The sequence below is a fragment of the Oncorhynchus masou genome, chromosome 15 (assembly GCF_036934945.1).
Source record: "Oncorhynchus masou masou isolate Uvic2021 chromosome 15, UVic_Omas_1.1, whole genome shotgun sequence".
NCBI lineage: Eukaryota > Metazoa > Chordata > Actinopteri > Salmoniformes > Salmonidae > Oncorhynchus > Oncorhynchus masou.
In genome coordinates, this window is record NC_088226.1 from 8428735 (window position 1) to 8450855 (window position 22121).

Genomic DNA, 22121 nt, shown 5'->3' on the forward strand with positions numbered 1-22121 from the left:
GTACACATGAGACAGTGATTAATAATCAGCTCTGTAGGAGGTGCACTTCTTGTCATTATAATGAGCTTGTGTCCCCAGCCAAATTTGACAAATGGGATATTTTCTGCATGCAGGTTTTCTACCTGTCATGTGGGATGCCAAACTGCTCCAACCTGCGTAACCTTGCAGCGTCATCCATTAAAATGAGCCCTGTGCTACCTACATTTCCATCTCATTAACACCCTAAACCTCAGTGTACTCTGCATCGGGACCCCATCTGGTGTGTTCCCAATAACATGCATCATTTCCCCCATGCCTGAAGGCTTTTCTGCAGTCTCTCTTACATGAACAAGAAGCTCCATCAGAACCTGTAAAAATAACTGAAGCGGGTGAAACAAAACACGTGATTTTATTTTCTCATCAGCATCAAAGCATCTCACCTCGTCCTTGTCGCTTGCATGACCAGCACACTCATTGGATCCATTCCGTCCATATTTATGACACAAACCCGAAGCAACCCAACACAAAGCATAGACTACAGTACAGCTCCAGCACTGCGGGAGCTCAAGCATGGAGACCACTCTAGCAGACATTTGCATAAGGTTACGTTCAGTCAGGCATTTGCGTGGCTGACTGAACATTGTGTCGCACCTTGTGTCGCTCTGAGCACCCTCTCCCCTCACTCATTGGGTTAGGGTTAACTCTAACTGACCATTTGGTTAGGGTTAGTGTTAACTCTAACTGACCATTTGGTTAGGGTTAGTGTTAACTCTAACTGATCATTTGGTTAGGGTTAGTGTTAAATCTAACTGATAATTTGGTTAGGGTTAGTGTTAACTCTAACTGATCATTTGGTTAGGGTTAGTGTTAACTCTAACTGATAATTTGGTTAGGGTTAGTGTTAACTCTAACTGATCATTTGGTTAGGGTTAGGGTTAACTCTAACTGATCATTTGGTTAGGGTTAGTGTTAACTCTAACTGACCATTTGGTTAGGGTTAGTGTTAACTCTAACTGATCATTTGGTTAGGGTTAGTGTTAACTCTAACTGATAATTTGGTTAGGGTTAGTGTTAACTCTAATTGATCATTTGGTTAGGGTTAGTGTAAACTCTAACTGATAATTTGGTTAGGGTTAGTGTTAACTCTAACTGATCATTTGGTTAGGGTTAGGGTTAACTCTAACTGACCATTTGGTTAGGGTTAGTGTTAACTCTAACTGATCATTTGGTTAGGGTTAGTGGTAACTCTAACTGATAATTTGGTTAGGGTTAGTGTTAACTCTAACTGATCATTTGGTTAGGGTTAGTGTTAACTCTAACTGATAATTTGGTTAGGGTTAGTGTTAACTCTAACTGATCATTTGGTTAGGGTTAGTGTTAACTCTAACTGATAATTTGGTTAGGGTTAGTGTTAACTCTAACTGATCATTTGGTTAGGGTTAGGGTTAACTCTAACTGATCATTTGGTTAGGGTTAGTGTTAACTCTAACTGACCATTTGGTTAGGGTTAGTGTTAACTCTAACTGAACTTAGTGTTAACTAACTGATCATTTGGTTAGGGTTAGTGTTAACTCTAACTGATAATTTGGTTAGGGTTAGTGTTAACTCTAACTGATCATTTGGTTAGGGTTAGTGTTAACTCTAACTGATAATTTGGTTAGGGTTAGTGTTAACTCTAACTGATCATTTGGTTATGGTTAGGTTAACTCTAACTGACCATTTGGTTAGGGTTAGTGTTAACTCTAACTGACCATTTGGTTAGGGTTAGTGTTAACTCTAACTGATCATTTGGTTAGGGTTAGTGTTAACTAACTAACTGATCATTTGGTTAGGGTTAGTGTTAACTCTAACTGATCATTTGTTAGGGTTAGTGTTAACTCTAACTGATCATTTGTTTAGGGTTAGTCATTTGGTTAGTTAACTCTAACTGATCATTTGGTTAGGGTTAGGGTTAACTCTAACTGATCATTTGGTTAGGGTTAGGGTTAACTCTAACTGATCATTTGGTTAGGGTTAGGGTTAACTCTAACTGATCATTTGGTTAGGGTTAGGTTAACACTAACTGATCATTTGGTTAGGGTTAGGGTTAACTCTAACTGACCATTTGGTTAGGGTTAGTGTTAACTCTAACTGATAATTTGGTTAGGGTTATGTTAACTCTAACTTTTGGTTAGGGTTAGTGTTAACTCTAACTGATAATTTGATAATTAACTGATCATTTGGTTAGGGTTAGTGTTAACTCTAACTGATCATTTGGTTAGGGTTAGGTTAACTCTAACTGACCATTTGGTTAGGGTTAGTGTTAACTCTAACTGACCTCTAACTGATTTTGGTTAGGGTTAGTGTTAACTCTAACTGACCATTTGGTTAGGGTTAGTGTTAACTCTAACTGACCATTTGGTTAGGGTTAGTGTTAACTCTAACTGATCATTTGGTTAGGGTTAGTGTTAACTCTAACTGATCATTTGGTTAGGGTTAGTGTTAACTCTAACTGATCATTTGTTTTAGGGTTAACTCTAACTGATCATTTGGTTAGGGTTAGGGTTAACTCTAACTGATCATTTGGTTAGGGTTAGGGTTAACTCTAACTGATCATTTGGTTAGGGTTAGGGTTAACACTAACTGATCATTTGGTTAGGGTTAGGGTTAACTAACTGATCATTTGGTTAGGGTTAACTCTAACTGATCATTTGGGGGTTAACTCTAACTGACCATTTGGTTAGGGTTAGTTAACTTAACTCATAAGGGTTAACTCTAACTGATCATTTGGTTAGGGTTAGGTTAACTCTAACTGACCATTTGGTTAGGGTTAGTGTTAACTCTAACTGACCATTTGGTTAGGGTTAGTGTTAACTCTAACTGATCATTTGGTTAGGGTTAGTGTTAAAACTCTAACTGTGTTAAATCTAACTGATAATTTGGTTAGGGTTAGTGTTAACTCTAACTGACCATTTGGTTAGGGTTAGTGTTAACTCTAACTGATCATTTGGTTAGGGTTAGTGTTAACTCTAACTGATAATTTGGTTAGGGTTAGTGTTAACTCTAACTGATCATTTGGTTAGGGTTAGGGTTAACTCTAACTGACCATTTGGTTAGGGTTAGTGTTAACTCTAACTGACCATTTGGTTAGGGTTAGTGTTAACTCTAACTGATCATTTGGTTAGGGTTAGTGTTAACTCTAACTGATAATTTGGTTAGGGTTAGTGTTAACTCTAACTGATCATTTGGTTAGGGTTAGTGTTAACTCTAACTGATCATTTGGTTAGGGTTAGGGTTAACTCTAACTGATCATTTGGTTAGGGTTAGTGTTAACTCTAACTGATCATTTGGTTAGGGTTAGGGTTAACTCTAACTGATCATTTGGTTAGGGTTAGGGTTAACACTAACTGATCATTTGGTTAGGGTTAGGGTTAACACTAACTGATCATTTGGTTAGGGTTAGGGTTAACTCTAACTGATCATTTGGTTAGGGTTAGGGTTAACTCTAACTGATCATTGGGTTAGGGTTGGGGTTAACTCTAACGGATTATTTGGTTAGGGTTAGAGTTAGCTCTAACTGATCATTGGGTTAGGGTTAACTCTAACTGATCATTGGGGTAGGGTTAGGGTTAACGCTAACTGATCATTTGGTTAGAATTAGGGTTAACTCTAACTGATCATTTGGTTAGGATTAGGGTTACCTCTAACTGATCACTTGGTTAGGTTTAGGGTTAACTCTAACTGATCATTGGGTTAGGGTTAGGGTTAACTCTAACTGATCATTTGGTTAGGGTTATGGTTAACTCTAACTGTTCATTGGTTAGTTAGGGTTATGGTTAACTCTAACTGTTCATTGAGGGTTAACTCTAACTGCTCATTGGGTTAGGGTTAGTGTTAACTCTAACTGATAATTTGATTAGGTTAGTGTTAACACTAACTGTTAACTCGAACTGATCATTTGGTTAGGGTTAACACTAACTGATCATTTGTTTAGGGTTAACTCTAGCTGATCATCTGGTTAGAGTTAACTCTAACTGCTCATTGGGTTAGGGTTAACTCAAACTGATCATTTGGTTAGGGTTAGGTTAACTCTAGCTGATAATTTGGTTAGGGTTAGTGTTAACTCTAACTGACCATTTGGTTAGGGTTAGTGTTAACTCTAACTGATCATTTGGTTAGGGTTAGTGTTAACTCTAACTGATAATTTGGTTAGGGTTAGTGTTAACTCTAACTGATCATTTGGTTAGGGTTAGGGTTAACTCTAACTGATCATTTGGTTAGGGTTAGGGTTAACACTAACTGATCATTTGGTTAGGGTTAGGGTTAACACTAACTGATCATTTGGTTAGGGTTAGGGTTAACTCTAACTGATCATTTGGTTAGGGTTAGGGTTAACTCTAACTGATCATTGGGTTAGGGTTGGGGTTAACTCTAACTGATTATTTGGTTAGGGTTAGAGTTAGCTCTAACTGATCATTGGGTTAGGGTTAGGGTTAACTCTAACTGATCATTGGGTTAGGGTTAACTCTAACTGATCATTGGGGTAGGGTTAGGGTTAACGCTAACTGATCATTTGGTTAGAATTAGGGTTAACTCTAACTGATCATTTGGTTAGGATTAGGGTTACCTCTAACTGATCACTTGGTTAGGTTTAGGGTTAACTCTAACTGATCATTGGGTTAGGGTTAGGGTTAACTCTAACTGATCATTTGGTTAGGGTTATGGTTAACTCTAACTGTTCATTGGGTTAGGGTTAACTCTAACTGCTCATTGGGTTAGGGTTAACTCGAACTGATCATTTGGTTAGGGTTAACACTAACTGATCATTTGTTTAGGGTTAACTCTAGCTGATCATCTGGTTAGAGTTAACTCTAACTGCTCATTGGGTTAGGGTTAACTCAAACTGATCATTTGGTTAGGGTTAGGGTTAACTCTAGCTGATCATCTGGTTAGAGTTAACTCTAACTGCTCATTGGGTTAGGGTTAACTCAAACTGATCATTTGGTTAGGGTTAGGGTTAACTCTAGCTGATCATTTGGTTAGGTTTAGTGTTAACTCTAGCTGATCATTTGGTTAGGGTTAGGGTTAACTCTAGCTGATCATTTGGTTAGGGTTAGGGTTAACTCTAGCTGATCATTTGGTTACGTTTAGTGTTAACTCTAGCTGATCATTTGGTTAGGGTTAGGGTTAACTCTAGCTGATCATTTGGTTACGTTTAGTGTTAACTCTAGCTGATCATTTGGTTAGGTTTAGTGTTAACTAGCTGATCATGGTTTTGTTTCTCAGTGAGCTGAGCAAGGCAGACCAAGGCCAACAGTATGAAGCTGTATAGACAGCAGACCAAGCAGAGGAATGTACAGATGTAGGATTTTCATTTGACCTATATTGGCACAGCAAAAATAATCATGCAGCAACAGGATTTGAACGTTTAGTCCATAATGTAGCTGGAGCTGTGGTTTAGCTATTATCTGGCCAAAAGTAGGCTACATGAAAAGTGCATTACTGTTAATATACCGTGTGTATTGTGTGTTTTCAGTGAATTTATATAAATCACAAAGCTTATCTGCATTTCCTGCAGTCAGGAAGATTCTCAGCAACATAGACTGATCACATTAAGATCCTACATCTGTAGTCTATTGTTGTGTGTCTGATTAATGAGTTGCCCCTATGCACCACAGCTGGAGCCTTGGCTTGGCATTGTGTGTGTGCACATATGTGTTTATGCGTAGACATGCACATGTGTCCTATTTTCCAGTCTTTCTGCAGACTGATCTGCCTCAGTGGAGGGTGTCCATGTAGGAAATGTGTTATGCCATTACATTGTTAAAGGCAATATGCAGTCATTTCTGCAATTAAATCCAAACCTCTGGATTTGTACTGCTATTTGTTCAGTTCTCTGACCGCCTATCAAACTGACAGCCCAATACTGCAGGATCATCACATTCTTTATATTGCATGGATGCCCATCACATGTAAGACTCTCACAAAATCAATCCCCTAAATAATGGAAACGGGTCAATATGCAGGTGTCATAGGCAGTACAACCAGAGGTACCGGAGGTGCTTACGTATTCACATACATGCATGTATGAATATTCTATTTGGTGTTTGGTGTATGTTTGTGCAAAGTGCATACATGTGTAAATGTATGTGTACATCCCATAAAGTCCACCCATGTTGGGTTTGTCTTTTTGTGTCTCGGTGTGCAGTGTAAAGACATGGTTACCATGGTAACCACACATCCACATCTCCCACAGTGAGAATACCCGGCCCCCTCCACCTCGCTCTCTCTACCGCCCTCTATCCCTCCCTCCTCTTTTCCCCATTCCTCCTCTGTCTGTATTGATCAGTCAGTAAGGCAGCTCAGTTATGTTCTCACCGGGCAGGGCAGTGGAGGGGAGGAGAGGAGACCCATGGGACAGACATCCAATGTGCTGTAACCATAACGGCCTAATAATGGGCAGATTCCTCATTTCCACAATGCCGTAGCCGTATCTCATCCCCACTCTGACAATCCCACCGAGCCAGAACAGCAATGCATGCTCAGCGCCTAAGTGCTAGTGAGGGGAGAGCTGGGCCTGGCTCTGGTGCTAGTGCTAGGGCACGGGCTATAAAGCTTAGAAACTATCCTTTCAGTACACCCCTAGCCTCCACATAATAGTCCCCTATGCTTCCCTAGAGGGGTTACCCAGTGGCTGTGTTGATTTATGCTGTAGGTATATATTTATATACTGTATGTGTATAGGTCAGATACTATACAGAGAGCACTGTGTGTTAGCTAATGTGGCTAATGCCTATCAGCCTCCCAGTGGTAATGCTATATTAATGAAGGTGAGTGAGTCATTGTGGAGTTACCCGTGGTTGACCTGCTGATTCATTTAGCACCTCAGGGTGGAATGGGGAGCACAGGTCCTCTGCTCCTGAGTGGCGTGGTGGTCTAAGGCACTGCATCTCAGTGCCAGAGGCGTCATTACAGACCTTGGTTTGATTCCAGGCTGTATCACAACAGGCCGTGATTGGGAGTTCCATAGGGCAATGCACAATTGGCCCAGCGCTGTTTGGCCTTGGGTAGGCTGCATTTGTAAATAAGAATTAGTTCTTAACTGACTTGCCTAGTTAAATAAAGGTTCAATCAAAAATGCTCCTCACTACTGTCCAATAAATGTTTCAAACTGCTAATAAGCATGTGTGAGAAGCTAGGGTTTGAGACGAGACAGAATTGGGTGGGCATAGTGACCTTGGTTTAGTTGGGTCTGTTTTGAAGAAGTGTACTATGATTCAGATGTGAGCTGACTGCATTAAAACCCCGCTGGCTACTGAATGAGGACATTCTTCATGCGGTGAAACTGTGAGCCCCAGATCTTCATATTGTGATCACATAGCAATGTTTGATGCGTACTTTCATCAATAGCCTGAGCCCACAGTCCCTTCCCCTGGAATGTTACACACACATTAATAATAGGCCAGACTGCCCCCATCAAGAATATCAGAGTGTGTCATTGATATTGTTAATGTGATAAGCCTTGGCAAGCACATGTATGTCAACCCCACTCAATTTAAGGGCTTTATTGGCATGGGAAACATATGTTAATATTGCCAAAGCAAGGGAAGCAGATAATACACAAAAATGAAATAAACAATCAAAATTAACAGTAAACATTACACGCACAAAAGTTCCAAAAGAATAAAGACATTTCAAATGTCATTATGTGCAAATAGTTAAAGTACAAAAGGGAAAATAAATAAACATAAATATGGGTTGTATTTACAATGGTGTTTGTTCTTCACTGGTTGCCCTTTTCAGTGGCAACAGGTCACAAATATTTATGCTGTGTGGTATTTCACCCAGTAGATATGGGAGTTTATCAAAATGTGGTTTGTTGTTGAATTCTTTGTGGATTTGTGTAATCTGAGGGAAATATGTATCTCTAATATGATCATACATTTGGCAGAAGGTTAGGAAGTGCAGCTTAGTTTCCACCTCATTTTGTGGGCAGTGAGCACATAGCCTGTCTTCTCTTGAGAGCCAGGTCTGCCAACGGCGGCCTTTCTCAATAGCAAGGCTATGGTCACTGAGTCTGTACATAGTCAAAGCTTTCCTTACGTTTGGGTCAATCACAGTGGTCAGGTATTCTGCCACTGTGTACTCTCTGTTTAGGGCCAAATAGCATTCCAGTTTGCTCAGTTTTTTTCAACTTCTTTCCAATGTGTCAAGTAATTATCTTTTTGTTTTCTCATGATTTGGTTGGGTCTAATTGTGTTGCTCTCTCTCTCTCTCTCTCTCTCTCTCTCTCTCTCTCTCTCTCTCTCTCTCTCTCTCACTCTACACACACTCTGATTCTCCCTTCCACTATAACAGTTCCCCTCTGGCTGTTGACCCTGTCCTGTTTAACAGTGGCAGGCAGGCAGCCAGCCCCTATCTCTGATCAGTCCTGACCTGCAGTATTAAACCCGCACCAGCACTAGATCAACAGCCATGTATTCATTGGATTGTGTGTCCTGAGGCAGACAGGCTGCAGCCCGACACAGAGGCACACCTGAGCTCTCTCTCTCTCTCTCTCTCTCTCTCTCTCTCTCTCTCTCACACCACTCTGTTTGAGTTTTACATCCCCTCCCTCCCTCATTCACTGCGAGAGAGAGGGAGGACAGAGAGAGAGAGGGATGGATGGAAACAAGTTTTGAATACAAATGAGCTTCTCTCTAGTGGCACAGATACCACACATCTCCTCTCTCTCTCTTACTCACACACGAATACACAATCTTCCACACACGCTGCCTCTCGGTCTGTATTGGAAGACAGCGCAGCACATGCAGTAATTCCCGCCACTTAATTGATTAACTGCTTATTTGAAGTGGCTAATTAGATGGGGAGTGTGTCGAGTGTGTGAGGAGGGCTGGGGAGTCGCTAGCACGCTTTATCTCCGTGCGCGCGTGTCTGTCTGAGGAGCTCCGGTACCTCACTTCACTCTGGAGCAGGAGGAGGAGAGAAGAAGAAAAGAGATAGAGAGGCAGCTGGGTGGGGAGATTTTCACAGCACTCTCCCTCATCTGACATGGCCTCCGCGTAGGAATCTGGTGCCACTGCAACAGAGGAGCTAGGCAGCAGCGAGGTGTCTAAGGTAAGAGGGAGGGAGTGATGGGTTTTCCTCTCCTCCGTCTGTTTTCCTCTCTGTCTGCATGGGTTGCAGTATGACGAGCATTAGCATGTTAGCATTGTGTTATATGTCAATGGTTCAGATTGTGGTTGAGGCAAATGAGAGTGTTTTGGTGTTTATGTGGAGGTGAGGAGTGTTTCACCATGGTATTCCCCAAAGGGAAGCTCTAATAACCTAGCGTTCTGAAATCCTATTAGCCCCCCCCCCCCACCCCCACCTACACCCTCCACCACCCTATTAATAGCGTGAAGTGGAATTGTCTCTCTGGCAGGGGGGTAGTGTATGTTTTTATTACCGCAAGTGAAGGAGTGTGCGTGTGGTGTGTGTGTGTGTGTGTGTGTGTGTGTGTGTGTGTGTGTGTGTGTGTGTGTGTGTGTGTGTGTGTGTGTGTGTGTGTGTGTGTTTATGCGTTCTGCACACTGATATCTGCAGATTCAGCATGTGGTCTGGTTTGAGTGAAACATGTCGGTCAAGAGCAAGGCACACACACTCAACATACTACCATCCTGCATGCTTACTACACACACCTTGGTAATGCACCAAGACAACAAACAGTACAGTGATTAAAGGGACTTGGACTGATCTCTTTGAACGTGATTGGTTATAGGAGAGTATTCGGCAGCACAGGATAGCCACACACAGGGTGAAAGAAAGAAGCAGACAGTGCCATGTAAATGCTGCATTGGACTGTACAAACACATTGAATATACTACCTTGTACCTCTCTGAGTAGTACTGTGTCAGGGGGATGGCTACATTCAAGGAGGAAAGGATCAACCAGACTGCCATATCAAATCAAAATTAAATGAAATCAAATTTATTTATATAGCCCTTCGTACATCAGCTGATATCTCAAAGTGCTGTACAGAAACGCAGCCTAAAACCCCAAACAGCAAGCAATGCAGGTGTAGAAGCACGGTGGCTAGGAAAAACTCCCTAGAAAGGCCAAAACCTAGGAAGAAACCCAGAGAGGAACCAGGCTATGTGGGGTGGCCAGTCCTCTTCTGGCTGTGCCGGGTGGAGATTATAACAGAACATGGCCAAGATGTTCAAATGTTCATAAATGACCAGCATGGTCGAATAATAATAAGGCAGAACAGTTGAAACTGGAGCAGCAGCACGGCCAGGTGGACTGGGGACAGCAAGGAGTCATCATGTCAGGTAGTCCTGGGGCATGGTCCTAGGGCTTCGGTCCTCCGAGAGAGAGAAAGAAAGAGAGAAAGAGAGAATTATAGAGAGCACATGTGGGGTGGCCAGTCCTCTTCTGGCTGTGCCATACACAGTGCCCTTCACAAAGTATTCACACCCCTTGACTTTTTACACATTCTGTTATGTGACAATCTGAATTAAAATGGATTACATTTAAAAAAATGTCACTGGCCTACACACAATACCCCATAATGTTGAAGTGTAAATATGTTTTAAAAATTAATTAAAAATGAAAAGCTGAAATGTCTTGAGTCAATAACGAGGCTACACTGTGAAGGCAGTGTAACCTAGTGGTTAGAGCATTGGACTAGTAACTGAAAGGTTGCAAGTTCAAATCCCCGAGCTGACAAGGTACAAAATCTGTCGTTCTGCCCCTGAACAGGCAGTTAACCCACTGTTCCTAGGCCGTCATTGAAAATAAGAATTTGTTCTTAACTGACTTGCCGAGTAAAATAAAGGTAAAAAAAGTATACTCAGGTCCTCCGAGAGAGAGAAAGAAAGAGAGAGAGAAGGAGAGAATTAGAGAATGCACACTTAGATACACACAGGACACCGAATTGGACAGGAGAAGTACTCCAGATATAACAAACTGACCCCAGCCCCACGACACATAAACTACTGCAGCATAAATACTGGAGGCTGAGACAGGAGGGGTCAGGAGACACTGTGGCCCCATCCGAGGACACCCCTGGACAGGGCTAAACAGGAAGGATATAACCCCACCCACTTTGCCAAAGCACAGCCCCCACACCACTAGAGGGATATCTTCAACCACTAACTTACCATCCTGAGACAAGGCTGAGTATAGCCCACAAAGATCTCCGCCATGGCACAACCCAAGGGGGGGGCGCCAACCCAAACAGGATGACCACATCAGTGAATCAACCCACTCAGGTGACGCACCCCTTCCAGGGACGGCATGAGAGAGCCCCAGTAAGCCAGTGACTCAGCCCCTGTAATAGGGTTAGAGGCAGAGAATCCCAGTGGAAAGAGGGGAAACGGCCAGGCAGAGACAGCAAGGGCGGTTCGTTGCTCCAGAGCCTTTCCGTTCACCTTCCCACTCCTGGGCCAGACTACACTCAATCATATGACCCACTGAAGAGATGAGTCTTCAGTAAAGACTTAAAGGTTGAGACCGAGTTTGCGTCTCTGACATGGGTAGGCAGACCGTTCCATAAAAATGGAGCTCTATAGGAGAAAGCCCTGCCTCCAGCTGTTTGCTTAGAAGTTCTAGGGACAATTAGGAGGCCTGCGTCTTGTGACCGTAGCGTACGTGTAGGTATGTACGGCAGGACCAAATCAGAGAGATAGGTAGGAGCAAGCCCATGTAATGCTTTGTAGGTTAGCAGTAAAACCTTGAAATCAGCCCTTGCTTTGACAGGAAGCCAGTGTAGGGAGGCTAGCACTGGAGTAATATGATCTAATTTTTTGGTTCTTGTCATGATTCTAGCAGCCGTATTTAGTACTAACTGAAGTTTATTTAGTGCTTTATCCGGGTAGCCGGAAAGTAGAGCATTGCAGTAGTCTAACCTAGAAGTGACAAAAGCATGGATTAATTTTTCTGCATCATTTTTGGACAGAAGTTTCTGATTTTTGCAATGTTACGTAGATGGAAAAAAGCTGTCCTTGAAATGGTCTTGATATGTTCTTCAAAAGAGAGATCAGGGTCCAGTGTAACGCCGATTATCTGCAAGGTCCCTAAGTCGAGCAGTGAATTTAAAACACAGATTCAACAACAAAGACCAGGGAGGTTTTCCAATGCCTCGTAAAGAAGGGCACCTATTGGTAGATGGGTAAAAAACAGCAGACATTGAATATATCTTTGAGCATGGTGAAGTTATTAATTACACTTTGGATGGTATATCAATATACCCAGTAACTACAAAAATACAGTCAACCATCCTAACTCAGTAGCTGGAGAGGAGGGAAACGATTCAGGGATTTCACCATGAGGCCAATGGTGACTTTAAAACTATTACAGAGTTTAAAGGCTATGATAGGAGTAAACTGAGGATGGATCAACAAGATTGTAGCTACTCCAAAATAGTAACCTAAATGACAGAGTGAAAAGAAGGAAGCCTGTACAGAGTAAAAATATTCCAAAACATGCATCCTGTTTGCAATAAGGTACTAAAGTAAAACTGCAAAATTAAAAACATTATCGTGAGAATACAAAGCGTTATGCTTGGGGCAAATTCAACACAACAGTTCACTTCATATTTTCAAGCATGGTGGTGGCTGCATCATGTTATGGGTATGCTTGTCAAACTAGGGAGTTTTTTAGGATAAAAAGTAATGGAATAGATCCTAAAGAAAAACCTAGTTCAGTCTGCTGAGAGACTGTTGAGAAAATGGGAGACAAATTCACCTTTCAGCTGGACAATAACCTAAAACACAAGGCCAAATATACACTGGAATTGCTTACCAAGAAGACATTGAATGTTCCTGAGCGGCCTAGTTACAGTTTTGCCTTAAATAGGCTTGAAAGTCTATGACAAGACTTGAAAAGGGCTGTCTAGCAATGAACAACAACCAACTTGACAGAGCTTGAAGAATTTTAAAAAGAGTAATGTACAGATATTTTACAATCCAGGTATGCAAAGCTCTTAGACTTACCCAGAAAGCCTCACAGCTATAATCGCTGCAAAAAGGTGATTCTAACATGTATTGACCCACGGGTTTGAATACAGATGTAAATTAGATATTTCATTTTCTGTAAATTTGCTCAAATGTTTTCACTTTGTCATTATGGGGTATGGGTAAGAATCTTGAATCCATTTTGAATTCCGGCTGTAACACAACAAAATGTGGAATAAGTCAAGGGGTATGAATACTTTCTGAAGGCACTGTACGTTGTACTTTGCTATTTTATGTTCATATAGAATATTGCAATATACATCTGTGCAGATGAAATATATCTCCGCGTAGTTGTAGTATTTCTCAGTATGTGGTAGAAATAGCTGGACGTGAAGGCAGCCGTGATACAGATTGTAGTGTCCAATTAGCCTTTGTGTCCCCGGGCGGTGTGTGTCTGTACATGTGCCTGTGCGTGTGTGTCGCACGCGTGCGTGTTCGTGTGTGTGTCTGAGGGAGGAGAGTGGACATATGATTTCCTGGGCTCCTCTCCTAAGACTGGGGATTCAGACCAGCAGGATATTGTATAGTTCTCCTCCTCCTCCTCTGTGTCAGCGAACTAGTCACTAGTCTATTCATATTAACAACCTCATCCTCTTTCATTCCCTTCACATGTCCTTTCCTCCTAACCCCCATCTCTCATTCTTTTTCTTGAGTTTTCCAACAATAGTTTTGCCTCCTCCCTCTCTCTTTCCCTGGTATTTTCGTCTCTTCCCTCAATTGCTCTCGCTTTTGTGTTTGTGTGTGTGTCTGTGGGCTGCAGTGTCTCAGTGACAACAAGCTGGCTGGGCTCTCTGATGGATGGCAAGCCAATAAGATCAGGACTCATGTCACCCTGCCTCCCTAATCAGATCAAATCCAGCTGTACTCACGCACACGCAAACACACACACACATACACACACACACACATGCATGCGCAGGCAGTCATTTGCTATCAAACAACACTCTTTCTCCTGGGTAAATTGCCCCTGGTGTCCTACTTTTATCTTCCTCAACAAATCTCTCTCTCCTCCCTCTCATCCCACTCCTCCCTTTCCCTGCCCACCCATAAGGTTTCTACAAAATACTACATCTTGTCTATTCGATATGTAGCACATATGGACACAAAGGCTTTCTCTTTGACAGACACTGTCCCATCTCAAACAGCAACACCTGTGTTCTGACCTGCTCTCATCCCTCCTCCTGGCATCCTGATCTTAGGGACGTTAGACACCCGACCGTCCACTCAGGCTGCATTACACTTCCCATCTGCTGCTGGGTGATTTTCCCTTACCTGGGGCCTCAGCTTGTTCACGGTCACAGCTACAAGATGTTTCCTGGCCGGCCACTCAGAGAGAGAGAGAGAGAGCTCTTTCTAAAAGCAGCCCCGCTTTGCGTTGTTCTCTCTGCTGCTAAGAGCCCAGTCTCATTCCTTATTCATCCTCACAGCCTATTCTCTGACATCCTGCCTGACTGACTGTCAGTGTGGGGGAAAAAGAGAAAGCTTTCCAGCACACAACACTAATTTCCCCAGAATAGAGGTCAATCTAATCCCAGGAAATGGGAACTCTCACAGACCAGATCCAAGCTATAGGATCTCTTCAGGATGACTTCTGGTCCACTTCAGAGGTTGGATGGCTGTAAGAAGGGCCCTGAGTTTCCCCTAACCACCTGACTAGCAATAGCCTATGACAAGGGCCTGAAGTTTTTCCTGTAGTCAGGGAAAACCTCAATTCGGAGCTCAGGAGACTGCTCACTGACTGGGCACAATGTCCAGTTTGCATTGCCCCTTATCTGTCTATCTATAAATATAGGACAAAACACAAATAAAGACAAGAGAGACAACACTACATAACAATACATCACGTACTACACTAGAATACATCACGCAAAGCAGCCACAACTGTCAGTAAGAGTGTCCAAGATTGAGTCTTTGAATGAAGAGATTGAGATAAAACTGTCCAGCTTGTTCCAGTCATTAGCTGCAGCGAACTGAAAAGAGGAGCGACCCAGGGATGTATATGCTTTGGGGACCTTTAACAGAATGTGACTGGCAGAATGGGTGTTGTATGTGGAGGATGAGGGCTGCAATAGATATCTCAGATAGGGGGGAGTGAGGTCTAAGAGGGTTTTTATAAATAAGCATCAACCTTGCAATGGGTATACAGAGATGACCAGTTTACAGAGGTGTATAGAGTGCAGTGATGTGTCCTATAAGGAGCGTTGGTGGCAAATCTGATGGCCGAATGGTAAAGAACATCTAGCCACTCGAGAGCACCTTTACCTGCCATGTAAAGTGTGTAGACTTGACATTGCATAAGACACGCGGACAGAGAGTTGTGCCTTGGTTGGAATATAAATAGATGTAAACATAAATGTGGTTATGCAAATGTCAAGAGCATATTTCTAATCTAAGACTACTTTGTAGCATGCATCATTAAGATATGCTATTTCCATGTTGTGTTGTGTATTGGCTGGATGTATGTTTATTCTAGCTCATAAAGGTTCCATTCATTTTAGTGGCATTCAGTGTTAGACACAATCTGTATTTTCATTTCAGCACTGACTCATCAGGACTGAGGGAGAGGCTCATTACTGCACACTGATAGGCTTATATTATACTATTTAGTTGTTTATTTGTGTGTGTTGGGGAGAGTGGGAGGGAGTGTGTGGGTGGGTGTGGGGGGGTCTTTGCACTTTGCCTTATGGCCACAGAGGTAACATGTAAACAAAAGTGTTATTCTGTATATGAACATCAAGACCCATTGTTCCATCCAGCGCTACATTCTTGTCATGGGATAAAACTTAATGTTATACTTTGAGCCTCAAGCTGCCTTTAGATCAAGACAACTCTTACTGACCTGGAACGCTCTTTCCTTCACAGGTGTGAGGAGAGAGAGAGAGTGCTGGAGAGAAGGCAGGAGAGAGAGAACGAGAGAATGATGGCAGTGGAGGAGGAGAAGCCAGGTTTGAAGAGCAGCAGCTCCATCGTTCCCTGCTTCTTGTTTGTTGAGGTGAGTTGCCATGTCTTTCTTTTCCTGATTGGCTAAAATGACACTACTGGGAGGAGCTGATGAAATACCCTCTGGCTCCTCATGGATCCAGTAGAGCCTCTTCATGCTGTTTGATGATATCTCTTTATGGGGAATTTCCTTTACCCTTAACCTTCCCCATATTCAGTTTCTCACCCCCCTCTGCTCCTCTCAGAGTTCAATGAGCTCCATTCATTCTACTACTTGACCTCAATTGGCTGTTGTCTGCTGTCCAGCCGCCAGGGAACACTTTCATCTTTAGCTTCAGTGGAAAATGTTATAAATATTGTCAGCTCAACACACATCCACCACACTGCCATGGCTGAGACTGAGTAACGTGGATATGGTGGAAAACAGTTGTCATATGGTATAAAATAGTTGTTATAGTATGTAATCTGTTCAGATGGCGCTTCCTGTCTTCACACTGCTACTATATGTGATCTCTGCTCCCTGTTTATATGAGTCTTTGCATCTGATCCATTGAAGTATTTAGTGATATCACAGCTAACTGTGTTTTGTATAGGTACTGGATGCTCTGCACACACTGTCAGGCACACACACACACCGACACAGACTCACATACAGACTACAAGCGCGCACACACAGGACAAGGTCTCTCCCGTAGGCATGTCCCGTATTGCTGTGGGAGCTACATTACTCAGAGGGTATTGAAGGTCTCTATGCTGCTAGATTATGGTCCACAATAAAAGCACTCCCTTAGTCCACTGTGCCATCCCTCACACATATTAAATGTGAGGTGGAATAGGTGATATTTGAGGTACAAGGTGTTCTGTGTCATGTGAAATATGGAGGTCTATATGTGAGGTGTGATGTATGACATGGAAGGTGAAAAGTATTGTATGAGGAATGAAGTGCTATATTATATTGGATGTAAGACCTCGTGGTATTCAGTACAGTTGTAGTGATATGTGGGATTTGTGAAATCATAGTGTGCAATATGTGAGGTAGCAGTGAGTGAGTGCAGAAGATGTGACAGTGTGGTCTGACTGAGACCCAACCATTTTAGCTCCTCTGTCCATCTCCCCTGACCCTCTCCCCGTCCCCCTCCCCTTCTCAGAGGTGTGTCACAGACAGACAGTGATTTAGACTGAGCCAGGACCTGCTGTTTTATTTAGACTCACACCTCATCAGCCCGTTTCCATGGAAACCAATCAGTTGGATTCATTTTCTCTCTGTCTCTCTCTCTTCTGCCTCCTTTCATCCACCACCTACCCTCTTATGCAGGCTATAGCCTCTCTCTCTCTCTCTCTCTCTCTCTCTCTCTCTCTCTCTCTGAAAGTCATAGACATTTATTAGATATAGATATCTCCTTCCGTCTCTTCTATCTGAATGTGAATTTCAACATCAACAGCGCTTATTCAGGTCAGTTTCTTTCAGCACTGGGATGATACAAAGGATGCATGGAAATGCCATTGTCAGAACACAGACATGCTTTTAGGAAATAATCCACTGTGTGTGTATAAGAAATCAGGTGTAGCAGAGAACACAGCTTTGGGGTTGTAAAGGCCACATTAACATAAACAGTTATCCAGACCAATGGAGGAGGAAATACAAGCCACTCTGATGGCTTTGGATGTACTGCTATTGGACAGCCGGTGCCATGTGATTGGGGTGTGTGGTGCGTCATGTGACCTAATATTGATGTGTCCTGTCCACACAGGACCCTGTATGGGTTGTCACAGATTCAGTTTATGAAGTGTGGGAATGTGTCTTCTATAATGGCTGCGGCTTTAATGTGGAAGCAGGAATAACCTAATAGTTGGAAACATCACCTTCAATGAACAAAAATAAATAGTCAAATAATATGCTCTACACACACACTACTCTAATATTAAAAGCAACAATAACCTGTTTTACTCTCAATTTTTCAAATGTTTTACTTGGACTTGAAAATGACCCATTCTGTAATACATTATGTGCTTTACCCTCTTATCGAACATGTCCCACTTTTCTCAGCCACTGTTATGGAATGAAGGGTTATGAGTCAGAATCATTGTGACGTTGGAGATTTCCTTGACTGCAGGGGTGTTTGTCTTTGGCATGAGCAGTACTCATAATCGTGTTTGTGTGGGCATCAGCTATCTCTCACCACATGCAGTGTGATGAACCTTTCCCCTCGGCGTTCCATGGGAGGACTCTATACCCACCAGAGGGCACTGTTGATGTACTGTTTAGGCTTTCAGAGCTGCTTTTGGAAGCTCAGTAATACTGTTTCGTCGTGGTTTTGTGTGTCTAACCAGAGTCAATTTGTCTTTATATTCTGCTAATGTTGAATTTAGCCAATGAAGCTCAGTTTTGTTGTGGTGGTTTATTCACAGAAAGGACAATGAATGGTAATGGTGACAATATACTGTAATGAATATTCCACATTTGTCTATTTGAAAACGAGTTGGCTTGATTTTAGTAGAATTGTAATTAATGTTCAGAATGCACACATACACACACACACACACACACACACACACACACACACACACACACACACACACACACACACACACACACACACACACACACACACACACACACACACACACACACACACACACACACACACACACACACACACACACACACACACAGCCTCATTAACACTTGAAATAGGTGAAATAACACCTTTCCTTCTCTTTTGCTTCCTCCGTCTCTGAAAATAACCCCAGTGTGTGATGGTGGGTAACACCTGTCGGAGAGAGTCTTTCAAGTGAAGTGCACAAAGAACACACACACATTTTTTTTAGAGTGCTGTGATCAGCTGGAGCGCTAAGACACAAAGAAAAACTGACTTTTCCTTTGGTTGCCATCTGGTAAATGTCCATTAAAGAGCTGCCCCTGCTTTATGTTTTGGCCTCTGAATCAAAGCAGGGAGAATGCACTCAGCACTCAGCCAGCCAGCCAGCCCAGCTTGAGGTAGCTACAGCACAGTGTTTTCAGCAGCTCTGCACTGTGGAAGGGAAAGCAGTTGTTCAAGTAAAATAATGAGAGAAGCATGAATGACTGGTGAAAGACTGTGATTCAGAGGTCACTATTTCCGAAGTATTTGGACAAATTCATTGTTTGTTTTGCTTTTGTTTCAGATTATGTTATACCGAATATAAGTGCTTCATGGAAATAATGATGAGTGAGAAAGGTACAGAGGCATAAATATCATGCCCTCCAAAATCTATGTATTGGGGGTTTTGCCTTTGTGCCTCTAACTTTCTCACTCATCATTATTCATGATTCATTTATGATTATCTATAATCATAGTAGCATCCGCATTAATGTAGAAGTGGTCGGAAAAACATATTTGATTCTTATTTAGAATAAAAGTACTCCAAATTGGCACCATACATTATTTACCATTCATTTCTATTGGGCAAAACATTATCTGAAACCCAACCAAAACAAACAGCAACTAACATCCAACAAGTTTGATGCACATCCAACAAGCTTGATGTAATCATTGCTTGTTAGCAATTGAACGTCCTTGAGATGTTTCTACAACTTGATTGGAGTCCACCTGTGGTAAATATCAATTGATTGGACATGATTTGGAAAGGCACACACCTATCTATATAAGGTCCCACAGTTGACCGTGCATGTCCGAGAAAAAACCAAGCCATGAGGTTGAAGGAATTGTCCGTGGAGCTCTGAGACAGGATTATGTCGAGGCACAGATCTGGGGAAGGCTACCAAAAAATGTCTGCAGCATTGAAGGTCTCCAAGAACACAGTGGTCTCCATCTCTATTAAATAGAAGAAGTTTGGAACCACCAAGAATATTCCTAGAGCTGGCCGCCTAGCCAAACTGAGTAATCGGGTGGAGAAGGGCCTTTGTCCAGGAGGTGACCAAGAACTCAATGGTCATTCTGACAGAGCTCCAGAGTTCCCCTATGGAGATGGAAGAAACTTCCAGAAGGACAACCATCTCTGCAGCACTTCACCAATCAGGACTTGATGGTTGAGTTGCCAGATGGAAACCATTCTTCAGGAGAAGGCACATGACAGCCCGCTTAGAGTTTGCCAAGAGGCACCTAAAACTTGAGAAACAAGATTCTCTGGTCTGATGAAACCAAGATTGAAGTCTTTGGCATGAATGCCAAGCGTCACCTCTGGGGGAAATCTGGCACTATCCCTACGGTGAAGCATGGTGGGGGCAGCATAATGCTGTAGTGATGTTTTTCAGCGGCAGGGACTGGGAGACTAGTCAGGATCGAGGCAAAGATGAACGGAGCAAAGTACAGAGAGATCCTTGATGAAAACCTGCTCCAGAGCAAAGGTTCACCTTCTAACAGGACCACTCCCCTAAGCACACAGCCAAGAGCAGCTTTGGGACATGTCTCTGAATGTCCTTGAGTGGCCCAGCCAGAGCCCGGACTTGTACCTGATCGAACATCTCTCGAGAGACCTGAAAATAAGCGGTGCAACCTTACAGGTGTGCCAAGCTTGTATCATCATACCCAAGAAGACTTGAGGCTGTAATCGCTGCCAAAGGTGCTTCAACAAAGTACTGAGTAAAGGGTCTGAATACTTATGCAAATATCATATTTCAGTTTTTTATTTCAAAAAAATTCTAAAACCCTGTTTTTGCATTGTCATTAAGGTATTGTGAGTATTGTGTGTAGATTAATGAGGGGAAAAAACGATTTAATCCATTTTAGAATAAGGCTGTGACAACAGCATTTTGAAAAAGTCAAGGGGTCTAAATATTTTCCGAATGCACTGTAAGTGAATTTGTCAAAAAACTATGCCTTCACATTTTACTAGGCAAGTCAGTTAAGAACAAATTCTTATTTACAATGACAGCCTACCCCGGCCAAACCCGGACTTCGCTGGGCCAATTGTGCACTGCCCTATGGGACTCCGAATCATGGCCAGATGTGATACAGCCTGTATTCGAACCAGGGACTGTAGTGATGCTCTTGCACTGAGATGCAGTGCCTTAGACCACTGCGCTACTCAGGTGCGGTGTGATATTTTACGGTTTATTACTAAACGTTAAAACATATACAGTGGGGAGAACAAGTATTTGTTATCAAAGAGGCTCTAAAGCTTTCCTGTTGGAGCATTCTACCATTTTGCATGCAGGAAGTTTTTTATTCATGTTTTTATTTCACCTTTATTTAACCAGGTAGGCCAGTTGAGAAAAAGTTCTCATTTACAGCTGCGACCTGGCCAAGATAAAGCAAAGCAGTGCGACAAAAACAACAACAACAACACAGAGTTACACATGGGATAAACAAACGTAAAGTCAATAACACAATAGAAAAATCTATGTACAGCGTGTGAAAATGTAGTAAGATTAGGGAGGTAATGGCAATAAATAGGCAATAGTGGCGAAATAATAACATTTTAACATTAACACTGGAGTGATAGATGTGCAGATGATGATGTGCAAGTAGAGATACTGGGGTGCAAAAGAGCAAAAATAAATAACAATATGTGGAGTTAGTTGGGTGGGCTATTTTCAGATTTGTTGTGTACAGGTGCAGTGATCGGTAAGCTGCTCTGACAGCTGATGCTTAAAGTTAGTGAGGGAGATATAAGTCTCCAGCTTCAGTGATTTTTGAAATTCGTTCCAGGCATTGGCAGCTGAGAACTGGAAGGAAAGGCAGCCAAAGGAGGAGTTGGCTTTGGGGATGACCAGTGAAATTTACCTGGAGCACGTGCTACGGGTGGGTGCTGCTATGGTGACCAGTGAGCTGAGATAAGGTGGGGCTTTACCTAGCAAAGACTTATAGATGACCTGGAGCCAGTGGGTTTGGTGACAAATAGGAAGCGAGGGCCAGCCAACGAGAGCATACAGGTTGCAGTGGTAGGTAGTATATGGGGCTTTGGTGACAAAGCCGAAGTCAAGGATCAGTAGGGTAGTCAGTTGTACGAGGGTATGTTTGGCAGCATGAGTGAAGGAGGCTTTGTTGAGAAATAGGAAGCCGATTCCAGATTTAATTTCGACTTAGTTTGAGTTTGGAAGGAGAGTTTACAGTCTAACCAGACACCTCTCATTTTGTTTGTCATAGTTGAAGTGTACCTATGATGAAAATTACAGGCTTCACTCATCTTTTTAAGTGGGGGAACTTGCACAATTGGTGGCTGACTAAATACTTTTTTTGCCCCACTGTATATACAGAGAAAAGAGTTGGCCCAAGAATTGAA

The 22121-nt window shown here is 42.5% G+C and overlaps 1 protein-coding gene across 3 annotated transcripts in view; it reads left to right on the forward strand.

Moving 5' to 3' along the window:
• The first annotated feature begins 8722 nt into the window (after positions 1-8722).
• The window catches only part of LOC135555494 (phospholipid phosphatase-related protein type 5-like), a 50137-nt gene continuing 36738 nt past the window's right edge, over positions 8723-22121 (forward strand). For all 3 annotated transcript variants that reach the window (XM_064987976.1, XM_064987973.1, XM_064987975.1), the window contains exons 1-2: positions 8723-9075; positions 15819-15948. In XM_064987976.1, the coding sequence (XP_064844048.1) occupies positions 15874-15948 (75 nt within the window). In that variant the 5' untranslated portion in view covers positions 8723-9075; positions 15819-15873. The remainder of the gene's footprint in view (positions 9076-15818; positions 15949-22121) is intronic.